The sequence below is a fragment of the Hipposideros armiger genome, unplaced genomic scaffold, assembly GCF_001890085.2.
Source record: "Hipposideros armiger isolate ML-2016 unplaced genomic scaffold, ASM189008v1 scaffold_284, whole genome shotgun sequence".
NCBI lineage: Eukaryota > Metazoa > Chordata > Mammalia > Chiroptera > Hipposideridae > Hipposideros > Hipposideros armiger.
The window spans coordinates 299446-318663 of NW_017731634.1; the positions used below are offsets into that span (position 1 = coordinate 299446).

Here is a 19218-nt window from a genome sequence, read left to right on the forward strand (position 1 = left end):
GACCAGGTCACGTGGTCCCGGGCGGGTGTGCCAGTGACCTACACATTACGCTGACTGGCTGACGGGTGCCAACCGTTAGCACGGTTCCCACTTCTAACAAAGGCGTGGGCACCTCCTGCCAGGCCCCGGCTCCCTGGGCGAGGCTTCAGCAGACAGGCCATCGACGGCCTGGGTTTGTGGCTAGCTCAGCCCGGCTTCCTGGGGGCGTGGGGCAAGCTCCTCTAGCTGGGCCTCGGTCCTGCCCAAGAGGCAGTGGAGAAAGCCCTGACTGAAATGCTCCTGGAGACCCTGGTCTCCTGGGGACCCTCCTCGCTTGCTGGAGATGGATGGGGAGGCACCTGGACCCTGGGGCCCACATACGGGCTGGCTCTCTGGGCCTGGCTGTGTGGCGGCAGCAAAGTACCCCTTCTTTGGGTCTCAGTTTTCCCCCCTGCAGAATTAAGGGACTGCACCCGAGGCCTCTTGCAGCACCTCCGTTTCTCTGATGGCTGGTCTGGCACCAGCTTTCACCCCAGGAGAACCTCTTCCTGGGGTCGGATGTGTCCTTCGGTGGGCGGGGTGGGGAGCAGAGTAAGTGCCACACGCCAAGCCCTGTGGTCCCAGGTTGTGTGATTGCCCCCATTCCTGAATCCACATGTTGACATTTTCCTGCGGCTGTGCGCATGTGTGTGTACATGTGTGTGCATGTACATGTGTGTGTGTGTGCATGTACGTGTGTGTGTGTACATGTGTTTAAAGGGGCAGCATTCCTGTTTGGAAACCCTTAGTGCCTGGGATTAAACAAACATTTTCTTGAGTCTCAGAGGCTGGTGCGGTGGTGGCAGGAGGCCTCACCGGGCCGCGCTCGGCCGCACATCTGTGAAGGTCGAGGCCAAACCACGCCGGCTGCCAGTCAGGCCCACGTGCCCGGCGCTGCTCTAGGCACACGACCTGTCAGCAGCCTCTCCAGGCGGAGAAACTGAGGCAGGGAGGGGAGCCCCAGCTGAAATCCCCCAGCTTCCAGGTGGCAGAACCTGTGGGCCTCCCCTCTGCCTATCCAGGTGTGCGCTGGGCCGGTGCTGGGGTGGGGTTCAGGTGGAGGATTGGGGCGCCCCTGCTTTGGATGAGGCCACACAGCCCTGAGGCCCAGGATGGGTTTCTTACCGTTTGTCTGTTCGCGTTGACGCTTGGTTCATCTCACTGTTGGCAATAAAGTTTCTGATTTCAGAGAAATATGAGTCTTCCTTCTCGTCTAAAAGTGCGTGGGTGTCCGACTCGGAGGTGGGGGAGGAGGCGCTGGTCCCCAGGTGGTTCGTGAGGACCCCAGAGTGCTGGCTCACTGTGGGGACAGGGGCATCAGAGGCCGGACCCTGGGCTGAACCCCTCCCCTCCCCTTCTCCACCTCACAGCTCTCCCGCTTGCCCCCCATCTTTCTAGCCCCCACTTCCTGACTCCCGAATCCATCCACCCCAGCTTTGCGGGGCCTGCAGGGCCGGCCGCTGGGGGCGTCCCGGGTGGTCTGCCCTGCCAGCCGGGGCCCCACCTGGCGCGTGCTCGTGCTCATGCTTCTTGAGGTGTCTGTCCAGGTTGGTCTGCTGCCCGAAGCACCGGTTGCACAGGTGGCACTTGAAGGGCTTCTCCTTGTTGTGGATGTTGCGGACGTGCCGCTGGAGGTTGGAAGAGATGCTGAAGGAGCGGTCGCAGTACTTACACCTGGAAGACACGCAGGCCTCAGAGGAGCCGCAGACCCCGCCCTCAGGGGCCCGTGGGGAGACTGGGCCCAGGGAGCCACGTGCAGCCCCCACCCGCAGCCCCGCAGGACTACTGTGCCCCTCGCACTGTCCCAAGGCCGCTGGGTCCCCCAACTTGAAGGCGGTCATGCAGCAGCTGTGCCTAGAAGCAGCTCCGCTTAGAGAAGCAGGTACTCTCCCTGGGACCACTGGGAGGAGAATAACGTTGGGATGTGCCCCCGAGGGGGCGGAGGGGGACCCAGCAGGGCCCGTGCCCCTGGGCGTCCGCTGTTTTCTAGTCCCCCAGCACAGAGGTTGGCTGGGCAGGTCCACGCCGGAGGGTGGCATTCTCCTGGTAGCCTCAAGGGGGCAGCATCGCACCACAGAAAGAGGCTCAGGCTGGTGTCCCAGGAAGCAGGGGCCCCAGGCTCTCCCTGAACCTTCCAGCTGGCAGAGACGCCCCCACCTTGTGCAGGGAGGACAAGGAGAGCTGGGCCTCGTGGGTCCTTGGGCCGGTCCCGTCTCGCTGGGGACCTCAGCTCGCCAATCCATGGGTTGGGGGCTGCCCCAGAGGCCCTTAAGCATCCTTAGCTGCCCTGAAGGTGTGTGAGGGCTCCCCAGCCTTGCCCCTGTCAGACCACCTCCTGTACACGAACCTCAAATGACCACACTTTTGGTGGGGGGCAGCTAGCCCTGCGTGCCCAGTTCATCTGTGTGCCCCTCTGCAGTGGGCACCAGCTGCCAGCCTGCACTGCACATTTGGGAAAATTAGAAGGCGTTCCTTCCTCGGGAAGCTTCCATCGCACCTGTCAGAGTGTTTTCCTGACATCCCGAGTTTATCTGAACTAAGTGCTTTAGTGCCAGGAAACAGCCGTGGTGAACAATCTGAGACACCAGCAATGTGACCATCGGTGTGGGGCGCTCATGCTCGGAGGCCCGAGGGCGGGGAAGGGGAGTGTCATTCTCCCCAGTTTACAGAGCGCGACCAAGGGCCAGGGCGGAGCAGCACAAGCACCAGGAAGCAAGACAACCCAGCCGGACACAGAGAGGGAGTCGGAGCCGGGAGGGTGACGAGGAACCGGCCACCCCGGGCTCTGCAGTCCCATGCTGCCTCCTGCTGGTGGCACAAGGCCAGGCCAGGCCATGACCCCTGACGGACAGGCGCTCCCGCCGGCTCCGTGTGCCCACGTGTGTGCATGCACACCTAAGCACCTGGTCTTCAGAGCCCCAGGTGCACACGAGCACGTGGAATGCTGACCTGTGCTCGTGGAGTTTCCTGTGTGGAAACGAGACCGGCCTCCCACGCAGCAGGCAGGACCCCGGCTGCCCCGTCAGTGCAGCCAGTCTCAGGGGCGCACTCCCGGCAGACAGAGTCCATCCACAGGGATGTGGCCGGCCGGCAGTGGGACCTACCCTGAGAGTGGCCGGCTGGCATTGGCCCAGGAGGGCCCACCCCACCCGACGGGCTGGTGGCTGTGCCACTGCACTAGTGGTCCTGTGGAGGAAGGCAGCCTGAGGACACTTCGGGAGCCCTGGCCTCCCAGCGGGGCCAGGCCAGCAGGGGCCGCGTCAGAGTGGCCTTCACAGAGCCACCTCCCCGGCACGTGGGGCGCCTGTGCCTGACACTTGCCTTTCAGAGGCCTAGCCCTGCCCAGGGAGTCTGTCTGAGCCACCACAGCGCACGCCGGCCCCCCGAGGAAGCAGGAAGGGTGAGCCCCCGACCGCGCCCCAGTCGCCCCGCCCAGGAGCTGAGCTTTTCTGCTTGGAAGGGGACAGCGCTAAGAAACCCCGTCCTGGGACGCGCAGAGCCTCTGAGTCAACGCCTCTCCCCTCAACCTGTGGGATACAGCCTGGCCAGTTCCATGACAGACAGTGGGGAGGCCCGGGGAGACCGGACCCCCGGGGCCCCCATGGCGCCACTCTGGGCTTCCTTCATTCAGTTCCAGAAGCTTCCAGTATCTGCCTGGCCTTCTCAGTAGGTGGGCAAAGAGCCGCGGGGGCTACACAGGAACTCCTTGGGCCACGGTTCCAGGGCTCCTCCTGGTGGTCCCTCAGCCTTCTCCGCTCCCAGCCTGGGCCTCTGGGTCCTGGGCCTCCAGGGGCCAGCTGAGCCGCCTCTGGGCCCCCGGGAACGTCGGGCTTTGGTCCCAGCCTGTTCTCTGGCAGCGTCATGACCGTCAGTGGCCCCAACTTGGACCCACCACCCTGGAAGACCCCACCGGGAGGCAGTGTTGTTTTGCCTTTTGTGGCCCGAACAGTGGAGGCGTCGGGCCGGGGTTTGAGCCCTCGCTGAGGCTGAGCAGGGCTGCTCAGGGACCCGCTGACCTGGCAGTCCCCACGCAACAGTCCAGGGAACAGGACTTTACACCCCAGAATGCACCCCAGACCCTGCCCAGCGCATCCCTAAACTTACATGCCCCCGTCGCCCTGATGGTGCCAGGCTCCCAGGCTAGTCCTGTTCCTCAGGGTGGTCGCTTAGGGGGGGGACCCAGTACAAAGCCATGGTGACCCCCCAGCCCGGGTCTGAGCACTCACCCTGCCCAGCCAGCAGGCCTGCCCGCCCTCGTCTCTACTGTGCTCATGTGCAGTGTCCCTTCCTTGTTTTGGGACATGCTGGGTCCTTTGACAGGTCCCCCCTAATGGTGGCTGTGTGACCTCTGAGCAGCGGGGACCCTGAGTGAGAAAAGGGGTCGGGTAGGGAGCTCACTCGCAGTCAGGGCTCCATGAGGAGCCGTCTCCAGCCTCTGTGTGGCTGGAGGGACCGGGGAGCCGTGCCTTCAACTGGGTCACAGGAAGCCCTGCGTGTGGCCTCCCTGGTTCTAATCGAAATAAATGGCCGAGGCGGAGAAGTCCATCAGAAATTTAGGGGAGCAGTGAGCCCAGAGCTCGAGGGAGCAGGGCTCCGCGAGCAGCTGGGGTTTGCATTGTAAATAAGCTGACAAGTGGCGAGTGAAATTTATGGCCTCCTGGTGTAAAACAACACCGCCAGGCTCCACCAGGAAGGAGAGCACAGACCAGGCTGCCTGGCGGCATGTGGCTGAGGGCCTGAGGGTACCTTGCTGTGACCGCTGCCACCGCCCCCAGGGAAGCCAGCCGCAGTGGACACAGCACAGGGCAGTCCCGGGAGGGTGAAATGGTGCCCGGGCAGCGTCCGCCCCGGGACCCGGCAGGGACACGCCTGCCATCACAGGGGGGAAGGCTTTGGCAGCTGTAAAAGTAGGGGACGGGAAAGACAGAAGAGATTTTGAAATCCAGCCCTAAAAATAAAACTAACGAAGAAAGAGGACCACCTGCTGGCCCTGAGCAAAGTGGTAACTGGACCTGGCTGGGCATTTGGCTTAACCCAGACAGCAGGACAGGAGCCTGGGGGAAAATGAACTGGGACGGAGGGCGTGTGTCCTTCGGCGAGAACCCCAGGCCCCCAGGAGCCCACAGGCCAGCCCACAAAGCTCGCACCCAGAGTGTGACTCAGGGCCCCACCGGGCAGCAGCCTGCGCACAGCTGCAGGACAGGTGAAGAAAGCAGCCCCTTCACTCCCAATTCCTTTTTCTCTCTCGAACCTAATCTCAACAGGCCCTCCACGCTAGAGCTTTAAGAAATAAGTGTCATGGCTGCACCTCGTCCTCCAACCTGACTCGGATCTCTAAGCTAGAAGAAGCCGTCAGTCCAGGCAGGAGGTCTGCCCTTCCCTCCAGGAAATGTACTGGCCACACCAAAGGGCTTTGGAACGCTTTCTGAGTGATTTTAGATGAGCTGGGCTGAGGACCTCAGAAGAGGCATGTCCCAACGTTGTCCAGTGTGACTACCAGGTCACTCTGGGCAGCCAACCCATGAAAAGTCCGGCGTGTGAGGGAGACGTCAGCTGGCCTCTCTGGCGCACCCGGAAGCGGTGCACATGGGCACTGTCCCAGCAGGGCTGACGCAGGCAGGTGGCGGGAGGGGGGCTTCAATCAGCCTCCTGGGGTGGGCAGGTCGCTTTGGCAGGGCCTGTGCCCGGCTCAGTGGGTTTCTGTGGACCAAAGTGTGCATTTCCTCTTCCCACTTAAATCCTTTCAATGATCAAAGTGCTCCCAGAAAGCCTGGTGATGTCACAGCAGAGTCACACCCTCAGACTCCTCATCACAGGGCTGCCTTGAGCCAGATAAAGTCAGGATTTGCAAAGCAAACTTTCAAAGCAGTTATTGTTATGCAAGTTGAACCTCACAGATTGGCGAGAGCAAAAGAAATCAATGATAATCAAATTCTCCTATAAACACTGGCGTGACCCCCAGGGGTTCTCACAGGGACACTGCCCAGAAGTCGGCTCTGGTTACAGAAAAAACACATGTGGGGGGGGGGGCCGGAAGCAGGCCAAGTCAATCTTTCTGTTGCTAGCCTTTGTTAAGTTGTAATTCAGTTCTTGGAGGCACAGGGGTGCTGCTGCACTGACCAGATAACCGATAAGAAGCATGAGCTGTCATTTATCCAGCAGGACAGGACGTGGCCCTGGGGTGGTCAGGGGACGCTTGTTATGTCTCTGGGTGAGGCGTTGGGGACCATGACACCTGCAGGGGCCACCCTCCCCAGGGGTGGGGGACACACTCACAGTCTCTAGGGCCAGTGGGTGACTCCAAGCTCATTGTGGCCAGATAGAGTCTTATGCTACCCACTTAAAACCATGCCAAGCTCCCTATGCCCAGACACACCCCGAGGTGTCCTGGCCTCTACGCCAGCATCTGCACGACTTGCCTCACGGTCACCACCACTTGGGGCACTCATCTAAAATGCCGACTCCCAGGGCATCACCTCAGCCCTTCCTGTGCCCCACGCGGGCCCCAGGGAACAGGACCCGCTGCTCCTGGAGTCTGATGGTAAGCTCATGCGGCTGTGGGCGCGGGGGCCAGGCAAGTCACGGGAAGTCTCTGAGATGGAGATTGTGCCCCACTTGCTGTGAACGTGAGATGCAGGGGCTCGCTTCTCTGCCCAAGCGTTGAGGGACGAGGTGGGGAGCAGACACCCGGCTTCTGTTCGGGGCTGTCAAGGGGACCACAGCGAATCCCTCGGGGCACCCCAACCCTGGGCTGGGACCTGCATTTGCACGGAGCCCCTTCCCCACTGCCCACCCTGCCTCAGGGCCTGTCCTGGTCCATCACCCGGGCTGAGGCCTGCCGTGGCCACTGTGAGATGAACGGAGTTGGGCTGGTGGGGGTGACGCTAAGCCTTCTCCAACAGACCACCCCTGGGGCCCTGGCTCTGGCTGGTCCTGCTCTGAGCCTCTGCCCCAGTTGACACCCCAGGAGCAGGAGGGAGAGCTGCTTCCGGGCGTCGTCCTCTGTGGGCAGGTGGGAGTCTTCCGGGAGCCTGCCTGGCACCTCCTGCCTAATAGTTACAATATCCCAGGGTGCAAGATGGCGGTGGGGCCAGGGGGTGACAGGGAGCTGGCTCCCCCGCTGCCCTGACTTTTCCCACCTGCCTCCCCCAGCCCAGGTCGGGCGGGTTCCCACCTGTATGGCTGCTCCCCGGTGTGCGTCCTCAGGTGTCTTGTGAGGTTTGCAGATCGAGGGAAGATCTTCCCGCAGTACCTGGGGTGGGTGGTGGGGAGACCATCAGGCAGAGGCATAGACTCGAGTGCACAGGTCCTTTCCTGGCCCAGCCCCCAACTGGGTATCTGGTCCCCGAGGCCCCACACCTGGGGCAGGTGGCCCGGCTTTACATCTTGATTTCAGTCTCTCCTGCAGCCTGGAGGCTCCGCTGAGCTTTACAGGGAAGCCTGGCATTGTGCCGCTGGGCAGACAGACCGGCCTGCTCTGGCCCGCTGGGGCCCCGCCCCCTCCCTTCCCCAAGCAGCATGTCATCCCTGAAGCCCAGGGTTCTGAGCTGGACCGGACCACGCTGGACAGGCCAGTGCAGCGGGGGTCGGACAGGGTGGTGTCTTCCCAATGCCGGGCGTTCAGTCCCCTCCTTGTGGTTAAACACTGACCCCCACGCCTCAGCTCAGGACTTCCAAGGTCCAGCTGGCTGGGCCAAGGTAGCATTTTCTTAGGTTGACACAAATGCAGCTCGGTGAGGGGCAAGGGGAGGTCCACCCTACACAGGTGTATTTGTGGATAATGAACTGCTTACTGCTACGACGCTGTAAGCTGTGACTGAGGGTTTCTTCCTGGAAGCGCAGGTTTGCAGGCTGCCGTGTGTCACCTGTGGCCACCTTGCCCGGGCCACCCACCAGTCACCAGGGACTCGCCGCACCTCACCTGCACGTGTATCGCTCTTTGCCCTTCCTGAGGATGGGGTCCGAGAGTGTCGGGGGCGGCGACCGGAAGTTGAAGGGGTGGTGGGGGAGGGGCTGCAGGGAGCTGCCCGAGTCCGCCTTCATGGCCGCAAAGCTCTCCAGCTTCTCTGCCATGTTCTCAATGGCTGACATCTGTTGGTACGAGAGTGGAAAAGGCTGGGGGACTTCCCTGAGCCAACACCTCTCTTGAAGAGTGTGGGCCCACCCCAAGGGCACCTGGGGGTCCTCGATGACAGAGCACATCAGCGGGCCAGGCCAGGAAGGCCATGTGGCCCCTCAGGCTGTCATGGGAACCAGCAGTGTCACCACATCTTCTTGGCCATCAGGCTGGATTCTTTCACTTCCTGAGACCAGCCCTGCTCCCCAGACCCCCGCCCCCCCTTACAGCCTGCGGTCCGGAGCGGGCGCTGGCCTTCAGCAGCCCGCCTGCCTATCTGGTTGGACGGGACACAGTGATGCAAGCATGTGATTCCACACACCCTTATTTTAAAACAAGCCAGCAACGTCCCACCGCCTTGACCCCTGGCCAGCACCCCTGGATGTCTAATTTAGGTTAAAGACAGAATTATATTAAAAAAATTTTTTTGAGTCTTGAAAAATTAAGGTAGGTACTTGAATCAGGTTAAAGCGTGGATCACGGGCTTGAGGCAGCACTGCCATCTAGTGGCAGCAGGCCACAATTGCAGGCAAAGTACTAAGAGTCAACAGCCGGAGACTAGACCCCACAAACTAAATGCTCAAGATGCAAGTGCCAGTGTGACACGGCACAGGACACGGTGATGTGGACAAGGAAGCTGTCTCTCTGCTCCTTGGAGATGCCAAGGGCTTGCTCAGGGAGTAGAAGGTGGTGTGACACTGGCCATTATCACCTGGTGGGCAGAGTTCGGATCAGAATCCCAGCCTGTGCCTGTCCCCTGAGGCTTGGGGACTTGAGGACAGTGGAGGGAGGGGCGGATGGAGCTGCAGAGGCCTCAGCAGCACTTCCCTGTGTCCTTCCCTGGACAGAGGGGCTGCCCGGAGAGTGCCCGCTGTGCGCTGGGCCCTGCGGGAGGCGGGGTGGGGGCCTGGGCAGGAAGCATTTTCATTATGATCAGAGCCCATTGGGGTGTAAGTTGGGGATAACCAATTGTTTTACAATAAAAACACCCAGAAAGGAGTTAACAAATGGAAAATGGTGTCTGCCTCTATGGCGGAGGCCTCCCTGTGACCCAGGGCTGCCACCCTGGCCTTGGCCGGCTCTGCCCCGCCGGCAGGGCTTCAGGCTTCACCACCCATGAGGCAGGCACGTTCTCCCATCAGACGCTCGTGCTTCCTGCCCTGGGCTGCCCTCCCGTCCCCGCTGACAGACAGATGCAAACTGTGCCTTCAGCGGCTGCCCAGCCACTCTGGCCCCTCCAGTCTCATAACAGGAACCCCCAGAATGCAGACTCCTGCTCACCTGTGGTCTCAGTTTTAGCCACAGTCTTGGAAGTCTCGGGAACTCTCCACCACCCCAGACTACCCAGGCCCCCCAGAGGTGGTGAGGGGCCGTGGCCCCCTGCACCCCGGGGCTGCCCACCTGCATGCCAGGCCTCAGAAACGAAAGGCACTGGCAATGTCCTGCCTGGCACCTGACCAGCACAGTCTGACTGCATCTACAGCAGTGACCCCAGACGTCATAGAGGCTGTCAGTTATCTGGCCTCTGATGGCCTGACCGCAGGCCATTTAATTAGGTGACTCACTGGTCACCTCCCGTCACAGCCCCACCTGGCTCTGGGCGCAGGGCAGGCCTGGTGGAGGGGGGGGGCTGACAGGAGGGACAATGGACTCTCTTCCTCAGGCCTGGGTGGGGCTCAGAGGACGCCACAGGTCCGCCTGCTCGGCCATCAGATATCCCGGCCTGCTGAGCTCCCGCACAAACACAAACACAGGATGCGCCTGGCTGGCTTGTTGGCTTTTTCCAGCCCGTCCGAGGAAAATTAGGGGAAGTTGTTACCCAAACTCCACGGTCCCAGTGAAACAATGGGAGGCACTAAGTTTAGCTGTGAACCCAGGCGGGTGCGGGTTTCACAGCCTGGGGGTGTCTGCCCAAGGCGGGAAGCTCCCAGAAAGAGAACAATGCCCTGTCTGGGGTCTGGGATCAGCCCGTCCCACAGCTCAGGCCCCTGGAAGCTCTAGGTGAGGGGGGAGGCCTGTGGCTCTGGGGGGCTGGGCCCCAAGCAGTGAGGACAGGTGGGCATGCGGGCGGGGAATTGGGGAAGGCTCTGCTGGGCCCTGCTGCTCACCCCCCAGGAGAATGTGGCCGGAGGGGGACACACGACTGCGTGCAGACTTGGGGGTTCTCTTTCCCAGACCCCAATTCTAGTCTGGCTGACAGCCTGGCCCCGGGGGAGGGCGCGCTCCCTGCCCCCACCGCCTGGGACCCTCTGCCCTCGATGCCAGTCCCTCTGCTGCCCCTCTGCCCGCCTCTGCACGCAGCCAGGCTTCTCCTGGTCTTCTCACCGACGCACACGCAATGCCTGTGCGCACCACGCCTCTGGGCCGCGTCCTGTCTTGCCCCTCACATTCAGCATTCTTGGATTCACTGCGCACTCACTCTGCCCACCCCCCTTGGCGGTCCATTCCCCACGACAGCTGAGCCATGGTCGGTGGGCCCTCCCTGGGCTGGGGTCCTCGGCCACCCTGCAGTGGGGCCCTGTGGGGTCTGGGGCGAATCCTGGGCATCTGATGAGCAGGGAAGCCGAGGCCTGCTTTGGCTGTGTGGCTTGGTCTGGACGGCGCCTCGGGGCTCCACGCCCTGAAGAACCCGGCCCGGCCCACGGCGGGTCTCACCTGAGGGTGGAAAAGCAGCGGGGACGGCCGCAGGTACTTCTCTTTCAGGGCTCCCACGGGGTCTGGCACCTTCCGCTTCTCTACCCTGCTGGACAGCAACACAGAGGGTTACGTACCCCACTGAGCAGCCCCGCCGGGCTCCTGCCTGAGCCCCATCAGTCATGCGGTGGGAGACCTCACCACGGCGGCCCGGCCTCCACGGCCCCCACACCCCCAAGTCTCACCTGATGGCTGTGCGGACGTCTAAGACCCGGCCGCCCTACTGCCTGCGTGACCTGGCCGGCTGCCTGCCGAACACTCGCTCTGTCCCCCTCCGTGCTCCCCATCACCGCAAGCCCAGTTCTAAGGTCCCCGAGTCTCCCTCGGGTTCCCCCAACCACCTCGGCTGCGCGCGCCGTGCACATGTCCATGCTGGAACCTGGAGTCTTCTCTGGAGCCCTATGTGCACCAGCCTCTGCCAACTGGCCTGCCAGCCCTGTGAGGGGCCGACCCTGTCGGGGTCCCTGCCACCCCACCCCACTTCCCTACCCCTCCCGGCCTTGGCCTGGGGCTCTCTGCCCGGCTGGGCAGGTAGGTGAATGTGAGTGACCGGTGGGTTCCATCCTGGGGAAGTTTTTTTTTTTTTTTTTTTTTTTTTTTTTTTTTTTTTTTTTTTTTAGCTGAGCCATCCTGCCACCTGTTGGCAGCTCAGCGGCTGCTCAGCTCGGGCTGGACTCGAACCGCTGTTGCTCAGAGCTCAAACCCTTGAGCGAGCTCTTAACCAACTGAGCCACTCGGCCGGCCCTCATCCTGGGGAAGTTAACAGGGCCTCCAGGCAGGTTCCACCCCAAATTTGTGAAGGCTGCTAGAGATGACAGTTCTAGAATGTTTCCTAAATGCTGGTGACAACTGTTACTCGCAGGACAAGTGAAGGAGGTGGCCAGGGCAGCGTCCAGCGATGCCTCCTCTCACCTGAGCCCCTCCTCTCACCGTTTCTCAGCAGCACCTGTCTCATCTCCCCCGACGGACTGAGATTTAATCTCCTTTGGGGAGACCGGCCACCTCCCCACACCGACACAGCCCCTCTGAACGAGCCTGGGACCAGCCGTTCCTGCCTCGCTCGTGCGAGGGCCTGGCTCAATGCCATGCTCACGTAACTCTTTGGCGTCACTCTGCTCCCCTCGGGGAGCAATGGGGGGGGGCCAGTGATGGGAGCAGGAAGGGGGATGGCCGCAAAGAAAAGAGGCCGAGGATGGGAAGACTGCACAGCCGCCCGGAGCCCCAGAGGCAGGAGCACCTGGCAGCTAACCCCATGGAGACCCTCAGCCCAGTCCGAGAGGGCGAGGGCAGGAGCTGGGAAGGTTTCCCTCCTGGAGGAACAAATGTCTGGGGGTGGTCATGTGCGTGTGTGGGAACCGGCTTGGAGGGTGTCCCACTCTGCAGGGCTTAACCGAGGCCCTGGTCACCGCTGGACTGTCGGACCTGGCCCTCCAAGGAGACACTGCAGGGTGACAGCATGCTCAGAGCAGTGGGACCCACACGGGAGGAGGGCAAGGGTTGTCTCCATCTCGTCTGCCTTTTTTGCTGATCTCTGTGTCACATGGTGGTCCCACCAGGCTGGTGGACGGTGGGGACCCCCGTGGGCACGCTGGAGGGCAGAGCAGGAGACTGCCACCTTCCCCTCGCCGGCACCTCTGTCATCATTTCTCTCGTGTACCTTCAGCAGGTCTGACCGCCTCACCTGCATGTCCATCCCAGGCCCTGGCCGGCCCTCGGAGAACAGCAGGAACAGGGGCCCTCGAGGCGGCCACGTGCCCCCTGGCTCCCTGAACCAGTGCGTGCAGCACACGCGTGCACCCTTGGGACTCACAGAGGCACGGCCTGTATCCGCCGCAGCCGTCCGTGCCAGCACCTCCAGGCTCCGTCTCGAGCCCACCTGCCCACGTGCACAGCCCTCTCCTCAGGGTCCAGCCTGCCCAGTGCCCCAAGACAGGTGATAAAAGTCAGACCCCTCCCCTCTAACAAACCCGTCTGGTCAAAGCCTGCCCAGAACCTGGGGGGATTGAGCCGGCCCCTCGCTGGTGGGATCCTGATGTTTGCACCCCTCCTTTCTTCCCCCCCCTCCTCCCCACCCACCAGAAACGCCCCGATGTGGCTCCGAACAGCAGCCACAGGGAAGCAGAGACACTGCGGGCAGAGGACGGGGCAGGAAACAGAGCGAGGATCTGAGTTTTGGGGGAGGCAGAGCTGGTCCAGAGAAAACAGATGGAGGCGCAGGACGGGCTCAAGGCAGGGCAGCGGGTGTCCCAGTGGCTGTCAGCAAAAGGGGACCGCGTGTGCCCAGGAGACCCCAAATGCAGCCTGGCCAGGCACTCACCCCAGGAATGTGCCAAGCCAGGTGTGCTTGGGCACAGAACCCCCCAAGAGCCTAGGCACCCCCATGAATCCAGCAAAGGCTGTGAACCTTACGGGGAGCGTGTGGACGTCCCCTCCCACATGCTGACCCCGCCCAGCTGCCCACCTGGGTGGTGCCCAGCAGGTGAGGACGGGGCATGTTAATACCTGTAGATGGGGTCCATGAAAAAGGGTGACGGCTTGGCGTAGTGCAGGGAGGGCTGCTGGGGCAGCGGTGCCGGGCACGCCTTGGGCAGCCCCTCGCCAGCCCCCAGCTTGCGCTCGCCGTAGATGTGGTTCTTGCGGGGCTCCCGCCCCCCGCCGTTCTGGCTGGCTCGGACGCGGCTGCCGATGCTCAGGTCCAGGGGCTGCTCCTCGCCGGGCGCCAAGGGCGGGGCGACCTTGGATGCGGACAGGACAGGCTTCGCCTCTTTGGGTTTGGTGGTGAGATCGAAGGGGGACTCGGCACTGGGGCCGCCCGCCTTGAGGGCGTCCCGGGGCGACTTTGGCTCGGTCTTGACCAGCAGGTTGTGGGCCAGGGTGCGGTCCGCGAAGGGGTAGAGGGAGTGGGGGAAGTTGGGCAGGAACTGGAAGGGGAACACCGAGTGGTACGGCAGCGCGCCCAGTTTCTTCTCCTGAAGCCCCATGAAACCGGGGCCGAAGTACTTCTCGGCAATGGAGGCGATGGCCTTGATGGAGTCGCCCGCGGCCCCGGACGCCGTCAGCAGCTGCTCATCCGGCGGCGGGAAGAAGGAGTGGTGGGCGTAGAAGACGGGCACCTCGCCCACGCTGTTCGCGGCCCCGGGGGGCGCCGTGCCGCCCCCAAACTCGGGCTTGCTCTCGGCTGCCTTGCTCTTGTCCTTGGCCTTGTCGCGGTCGCTGTCCACGTCGCTGTCCAGGTCCGAGCCCGTGCCTGTGGTCGTGTCCAGGTCCGTCCCGGTCGTGGTGTTGATGTCCTCAAAGTCGCTGCCGTCTGACAGGTCGCTGCTCCGCGTCTTGACCTTCTCGGCGTACGTGTCCTCCAGGCGGCCCTCAAACTTCTCCTCGGCCCCCGCCACCGCCGCGGCTCCCTGGCCGCTGTTGGCCACGGCGGAGACCAGGGGCAGGGCTGGGTTCCCCATGGGGCTGGGCAGCTTGGCATCCGGGGTGTGGTTCAGGGGGCTCTTGAGCAGCGGCGTGGGAGGTAGCAAAGGCGGCCGGGGATACAGGGACGGAGGGAAGATGCCCGGGAAACCAGGCGTGAGCGCGGGGAAGGCCGGCGGGGCCGCGGAGAAGGGCAGGCTCCCTGGGTGCGGCCTGGAGGGGAAGTACTCGTTGAAGCCCAGGCCGGCGTGGTTGAGGTTGGGGGGCGGCTTCGCCTTGTCCATCATGGGACTGGGCGTCAAGGGCAGGCCCGGGGAGAAGATGCCGCCCGGCGTGTAATGGTTCTTGCCCTCGCAGAAGCGCCGGTGCTTGTTGAGGGAGGAGGTAGTGCTGAACATCTGCCCGCAGTCCTTGCACTTGATCTGCGTGCGGCAGTCGGCGTGCATCCGCTTGTGGCGACACAGGTTGGAGAACTGTGTGTAGGACTTGTGGCAGACCTCACCTAAAGCGTCAGCGGGAAGCGAAGACAAACACCGTATGAAATTACCGGGAAACCCTGGGCTCAGGGCAGTGGGCCACGGGGCCGCTTCTGGCCCCGTGATCAGAGCAGCCATGCTCATGTGTGTGAGCACACGTGTGCACAGGGGCACACGTGAATGGCCATGTGTGCAGGCATGTCTGCATGTGTGTCCAAGTGTGTGTGTGTGTGCATGCACACATGGTCATGCGAGCACGATATATGCTCGCATGTGCGCACGTCTGTAGGCACACATGTGTGTGAATGCATGTAGGTGCACACACACGTATGCACATGTGCATGAGTGTGCAGTCTGCACATGTGTGCATACGTATGTGCACACACGCACAGGTATGTGTGCATCCTATCCTCCGGTGACCAGCAGGGATTGCAAGGACCACCTGTCCCTTCCCTGGGACCCCCAGGCTGGCTTGGGCAGCTCTCAACCGTCTCACAGGGAAACAGGGTGCTGCATCGGTTACGCTGCTCCAGCATGTGAGAGGAGACCCAGCCACCCAAATCAGATCTACTTTCTAAAGAGTAAAATGTCCCCAGCTACCCTGTCCCCTCTTTTGGTCCCAGGCCCTGTTTTCTGCACCCAAAAGAGGGGAACCAGCCCACTGGGGGATTCTTAGGGAGTCTGGGCAGTGTGAGGTCACCGTTTGGGGGTGGCCTGAAGGTGGGGGTGGAGGGAAGCCCCAGGCAGGGCCGTGCAGAAAGGGGCTGGGTCCACGTTTCAGAAAAGTGGAATCTCCCCAAGTGGGGGTGAAGAGGCAGCACCAGGTCTTGCTGGCAGACACCAGTCTCTGCTCTAAACAGGAGAGGGCAGTGCCGGCCAGAGCCGAACTCCGGGACCCAGGGGACCCCGTCTCAGCCATTTCCCCAATGGCTTGTGAGCTGAGTATCAGCGAATCGCCAGCCTTTCTTTCTCCTGTTTTTCTAGCAGTGGGAGGAACACATACGCACACCCACACCCACGAGTGTCTCTCTGCAGGACAATTAGGGTCCTAAATGCAGCCCAGGTGGAAACAATGGTTTCAGCGTGTTTCTTGCTCACCACAAATGGTCGGCTGCCTGATGTCATGCTATCCTAGCTGGGAGCTTTGGCCCTGAGATTATCATGTTCTTGAATCACAGTATCTATTTATATGAACAGCTCTGCCTTCCTGGTTATCTGGCCTGGAGGGGCGTTTTCAGGGCCCAGGCGGAAGGACGCAGCCTCATTTAATCCAATCTGCCCCTTCGGGCGGATGCTGGTACAGAGGTGCTGCCACAGTCTATAAATACCCTCAGGCCTCCCGACCGGCCCTCAGGGGAAGCGAGGTTGTTCCTCAGCTCAGGCCTGCCTGGACAAACGAGTGACCTCGCATGTCCCCAGCCCCCAGGGGGCTCTGTCAGTGCCTCGTTAATGGCCGCTGTCATCCTGAGCTTGGAAGCGTGCCTGGCCTCAGGGGTCCTGGGACCCTTGGTTCCCACCCACCCGCTCCCACGATGGAGGGCATCTGCTGAAATGTTGGGGCTACAGAGAGGCCTCCAGGACAGTGGGGTTCAGAGGTGCAGGTCCTGGATCGGGACGGCCGGCAGCTGGCTCAGAGCTGGGAAAAGGAGGTGGCGTTAGCAGGGGCTGGGAAAGGCCCTGGACTTGGGAACCAGCACCTGATGGGAGGGTGTCCCCGGGTCCTGCCAGGAGGCAGGGGGGGCCTGGCCCGTATTCACCCCATGAGCAGTTGCTTTTCCTTGTAGGGTATGTGCGTGGGTGCACACACCCACACTCACTCTAGAGAAGGTCCTTTTCTGAAAAGTGTCCACAGGGAGAGTGCCGCCTGTGTGCCCATTCTCTCCGACACACCCCCTGGCACACACTGTAGCTCCCTGGCGCAGGAGACATGATGAGGAAGTGACACTGCCTTGGGCAGTGTGGTCGGCGAGGCAGGGGCTGGGGGCTTCCGGGCAAGTCTTGGTGCTGACCTGTGGGGGTGGGCGTGCAGCCAGGTGCTGCCCCGCGGGGCATGCAGGTCTGTGCCCGCCAGTGCCTGCACGGCTGCGAGCCCGCGCTCCTCTGAGTGGTCAACCTGCTCTTCAAGTGCCCCATCTGCACTCCCCTCAGGTGTCTGCAGAGTGTCCTTCCATGCCTGACCACGGTGTCTTTACCATGGGCCACAGGATGCCCCGCTGCGGTCTGGGGGACTACAAGACCCTACTGCACATATCTCATCTGATTTCTCAAATCTGTGTCACCTTATCGGAATGCAGTGTGCCCACACGCAAGCTGGCCGAGTGGGGCCGTTCTCTCTCGCTTCACCCCCTTAGCCAAAAGCCAAGGAACCCAGGTGAGCGTGGAGCAGACAAGAGGTAAGATCTGCTGATGCACTGTGGGGGCAGTGGGAACAGTGGGCGCCCTGCCACCCCCAGAGCTCTGCGCTTCCTGGAGCTTATGTGATTCACACGATTCAACGAGACTTCACAAAGCTGCTTTGCATGCCCAGAAAGGTAGTAACTTTGAAGCCTATGTGCAGTTTTCCTGCTTCTAAGCTTGCTGAAAATCTCCAAGCTGTTACTGGATGCGCTCACATGTGCCCCTCCCCCAGAGGACTTGCTGGGACGCTGTCCAGGGGAAGCACGGTGGGTTGCACCTCTGGCTGCAAAGCCACAGCCCCCGCCTCACTCCCACAAGCTCGGCTCTTCCCAGCCCCTCCCAGAGGCTGTGGGCCCCGCCCTGTGCAGGGCGGCCGGGCTGCTCACGCCACAGCTCAGATGCCCTCTTTTCCAGAGCCTGCGGGTCGCAGAGGTGGTGGAGGGTAGAGACGATACTAGTGGACTTGGCTTGGCCAACAGGCCAAGTCTTTCTCCCTTTGCTTCCTCAGCTCTGGGAGCAAATGACCCAGGTAGGTTGGGGTCTGAGTCACCTCTAGCAGGACAGCTGGAAGCTTGGGTTGGGGGCAGTGGTGGGTGGGGACATAGTCCGACAAACGCGTGACTGGCCAGTCAGCATGACCTCTTTGGGGCAGGTGTCCAATGCTGAACAACCCCCACTAGGGGGAGAACACCCCAACCCCAAGTCCCAAAGCTCCCAGAGTCACCACCCCTCACACTGATGCAATGGAGCCTGAGAAGTCCCAGGCCACTCAGCCCAGGGTCAGGAGCCAGACCCCGGAGTCAGCATGCGGGCTGTGCGCCGGGACCCCGGCTGTCTGGAAGCCTCCGTTTCCTTCTGTCAGCTGGAGACAGTGCAGCCCCCACTCCCTATGGGTTTGTAAGGATGCCATGAGACAGCGTGTGCGAGCGCTGACACAGCACTATCACGTGTGCCATGACCGCTCACTGCACTCCTAGGCACGTAGGAATCTCCTGGGTCACAGCCCCGGGCTGGCCCATAAGGTCCCCTCTGTAACGTCTGAGCCCCCTCCGCTCACTCCCCATCATCATGCCTCAGACACACCCGGCCTCAAGGCCTGTGCCCACGGCCCCCGTCGGAGCCCCCCGTCCAGGTGCCCCTCAGCTCAGTCCCTGCTCTGCTGCAGTGCCTCTCAGCCCACAGGTGGTCCTGACTTCCCATCGCACTGACAGGAACAGTGCCTGGCTGGCCAAGGCCCTGGCACTTGGAGAGCCGCCCCCCACGCTCACGTGCCTGTCACACACGTCGTTAATGTTTATATGGCTTGGCCTCTGTCCCCTCCATCGCTGGGGAAGCTCCACCAACACAGGCCCATTATTTACAGCTGAGCCCCTGCCACCCGGACAGCGGACAGCGCTGCACACACAGCTGGGCTCCCCCGAGGCTGCAGAGCGCATGATACCAGGACTCAGCAAGGGCCACGGGGATTATCACGCCTCCTGGCGCCCAGGTTGGGTGGGGCAGGGAGAGCGGCCGCTGGGATGGTCCTTCCCACCACCCGTCACTCACCACCCACCACCCGCCTCCGGCCACTGCAGGGACAAGTGAGGGGAGGAACCAAGGAGGGTGCAGCAAGAGACAGTCACCAAATGAGAGGGTGTGAGGGGGCAAAGTGATGAAAAGGTGGGCTTTCCGTGGCAGAGGTGTCAGCCGCTGCCACGAGCACTTTCTAGAGAAACAGGGGTCTTGCCAATGCGGGAGAGCCTGCGGATTTCCTGCCATGGCCTGACCCCCCAAAGCACCCTCATGTCACACTGGGAGGCCCAGCTGGGGGACGACTTACATATGAAAGGTTTGACGGTGCTGTGGATGTGTTTGTGCTGCTTGAGGCCGGAGGACGTGGCGAACGTCTTCCCGCAGTCTGGGCAGGCGTGGGCCCGGGCGCCGACATGCTGGGAGCGGATGTGCCGCTGCAGGTTGCTGGGGTCCGTGAACACCTGGGGACACAGACGCTATTGGCTGGTGCCTGTCAGCCTCTTTCTGGTTGTTGGACTGGGTCTCACTCGCCGCTCTGCCCCCTGCCCTGAGCCTGGCTGGGACAGGTCTCTGCTGCAGCGGTGA

The 19218-nt window shown here is 62.2% G+C and overlaps 1 protein-coding gene across 3 annotated transcripts in view; it reads right to left on the reverse strand.

Moving 5' to 3' along the window:
* Nucleotides 1-19218, reverse strand: part of PRDM16 (PR/SET domain 16) — a 286551-nt gene that overhangs the window by 9092 nt on the left and 258241 nt on the right. For 2 of the 3 annotated variants that reach the window (XM_019658561.1, XM_019658563.1), the window contains 7 exons: nucleotides 18941-19094; nucleotides 13331-14747; nucleotides 10790-10877; nucleotides 7940-8109; nucleotides 7193-7270; nucleotides 1523-1692; nucleotides 1144-1318 (listed from right to left, as the gene is read on the reverse strand). In XM_019658561.1, the coding sequence (XP_019514106.1) occupies nucleotides 1144-1318; nucleotides 1523-1692; nucleotides 7193-7270; nucleotides 7940-8109; nucleotides 10790-10877; nucleotides 13331-14747; nucleotides 18941-19094 (2252 nt within the window). The remainder of the gene's footprint in view (nucleotides 1-1143; nucleotides 1319-1522; nucleotides 1693-7192; nucleotides 7271-7939; nucleotides 8110-10789; nucleotides 10878-13330; nucleotides 14748-18940; nucleotides 19095-19218) is intronic. The other variant, XM_019658562.1, reaches the window with a different exon arrangement.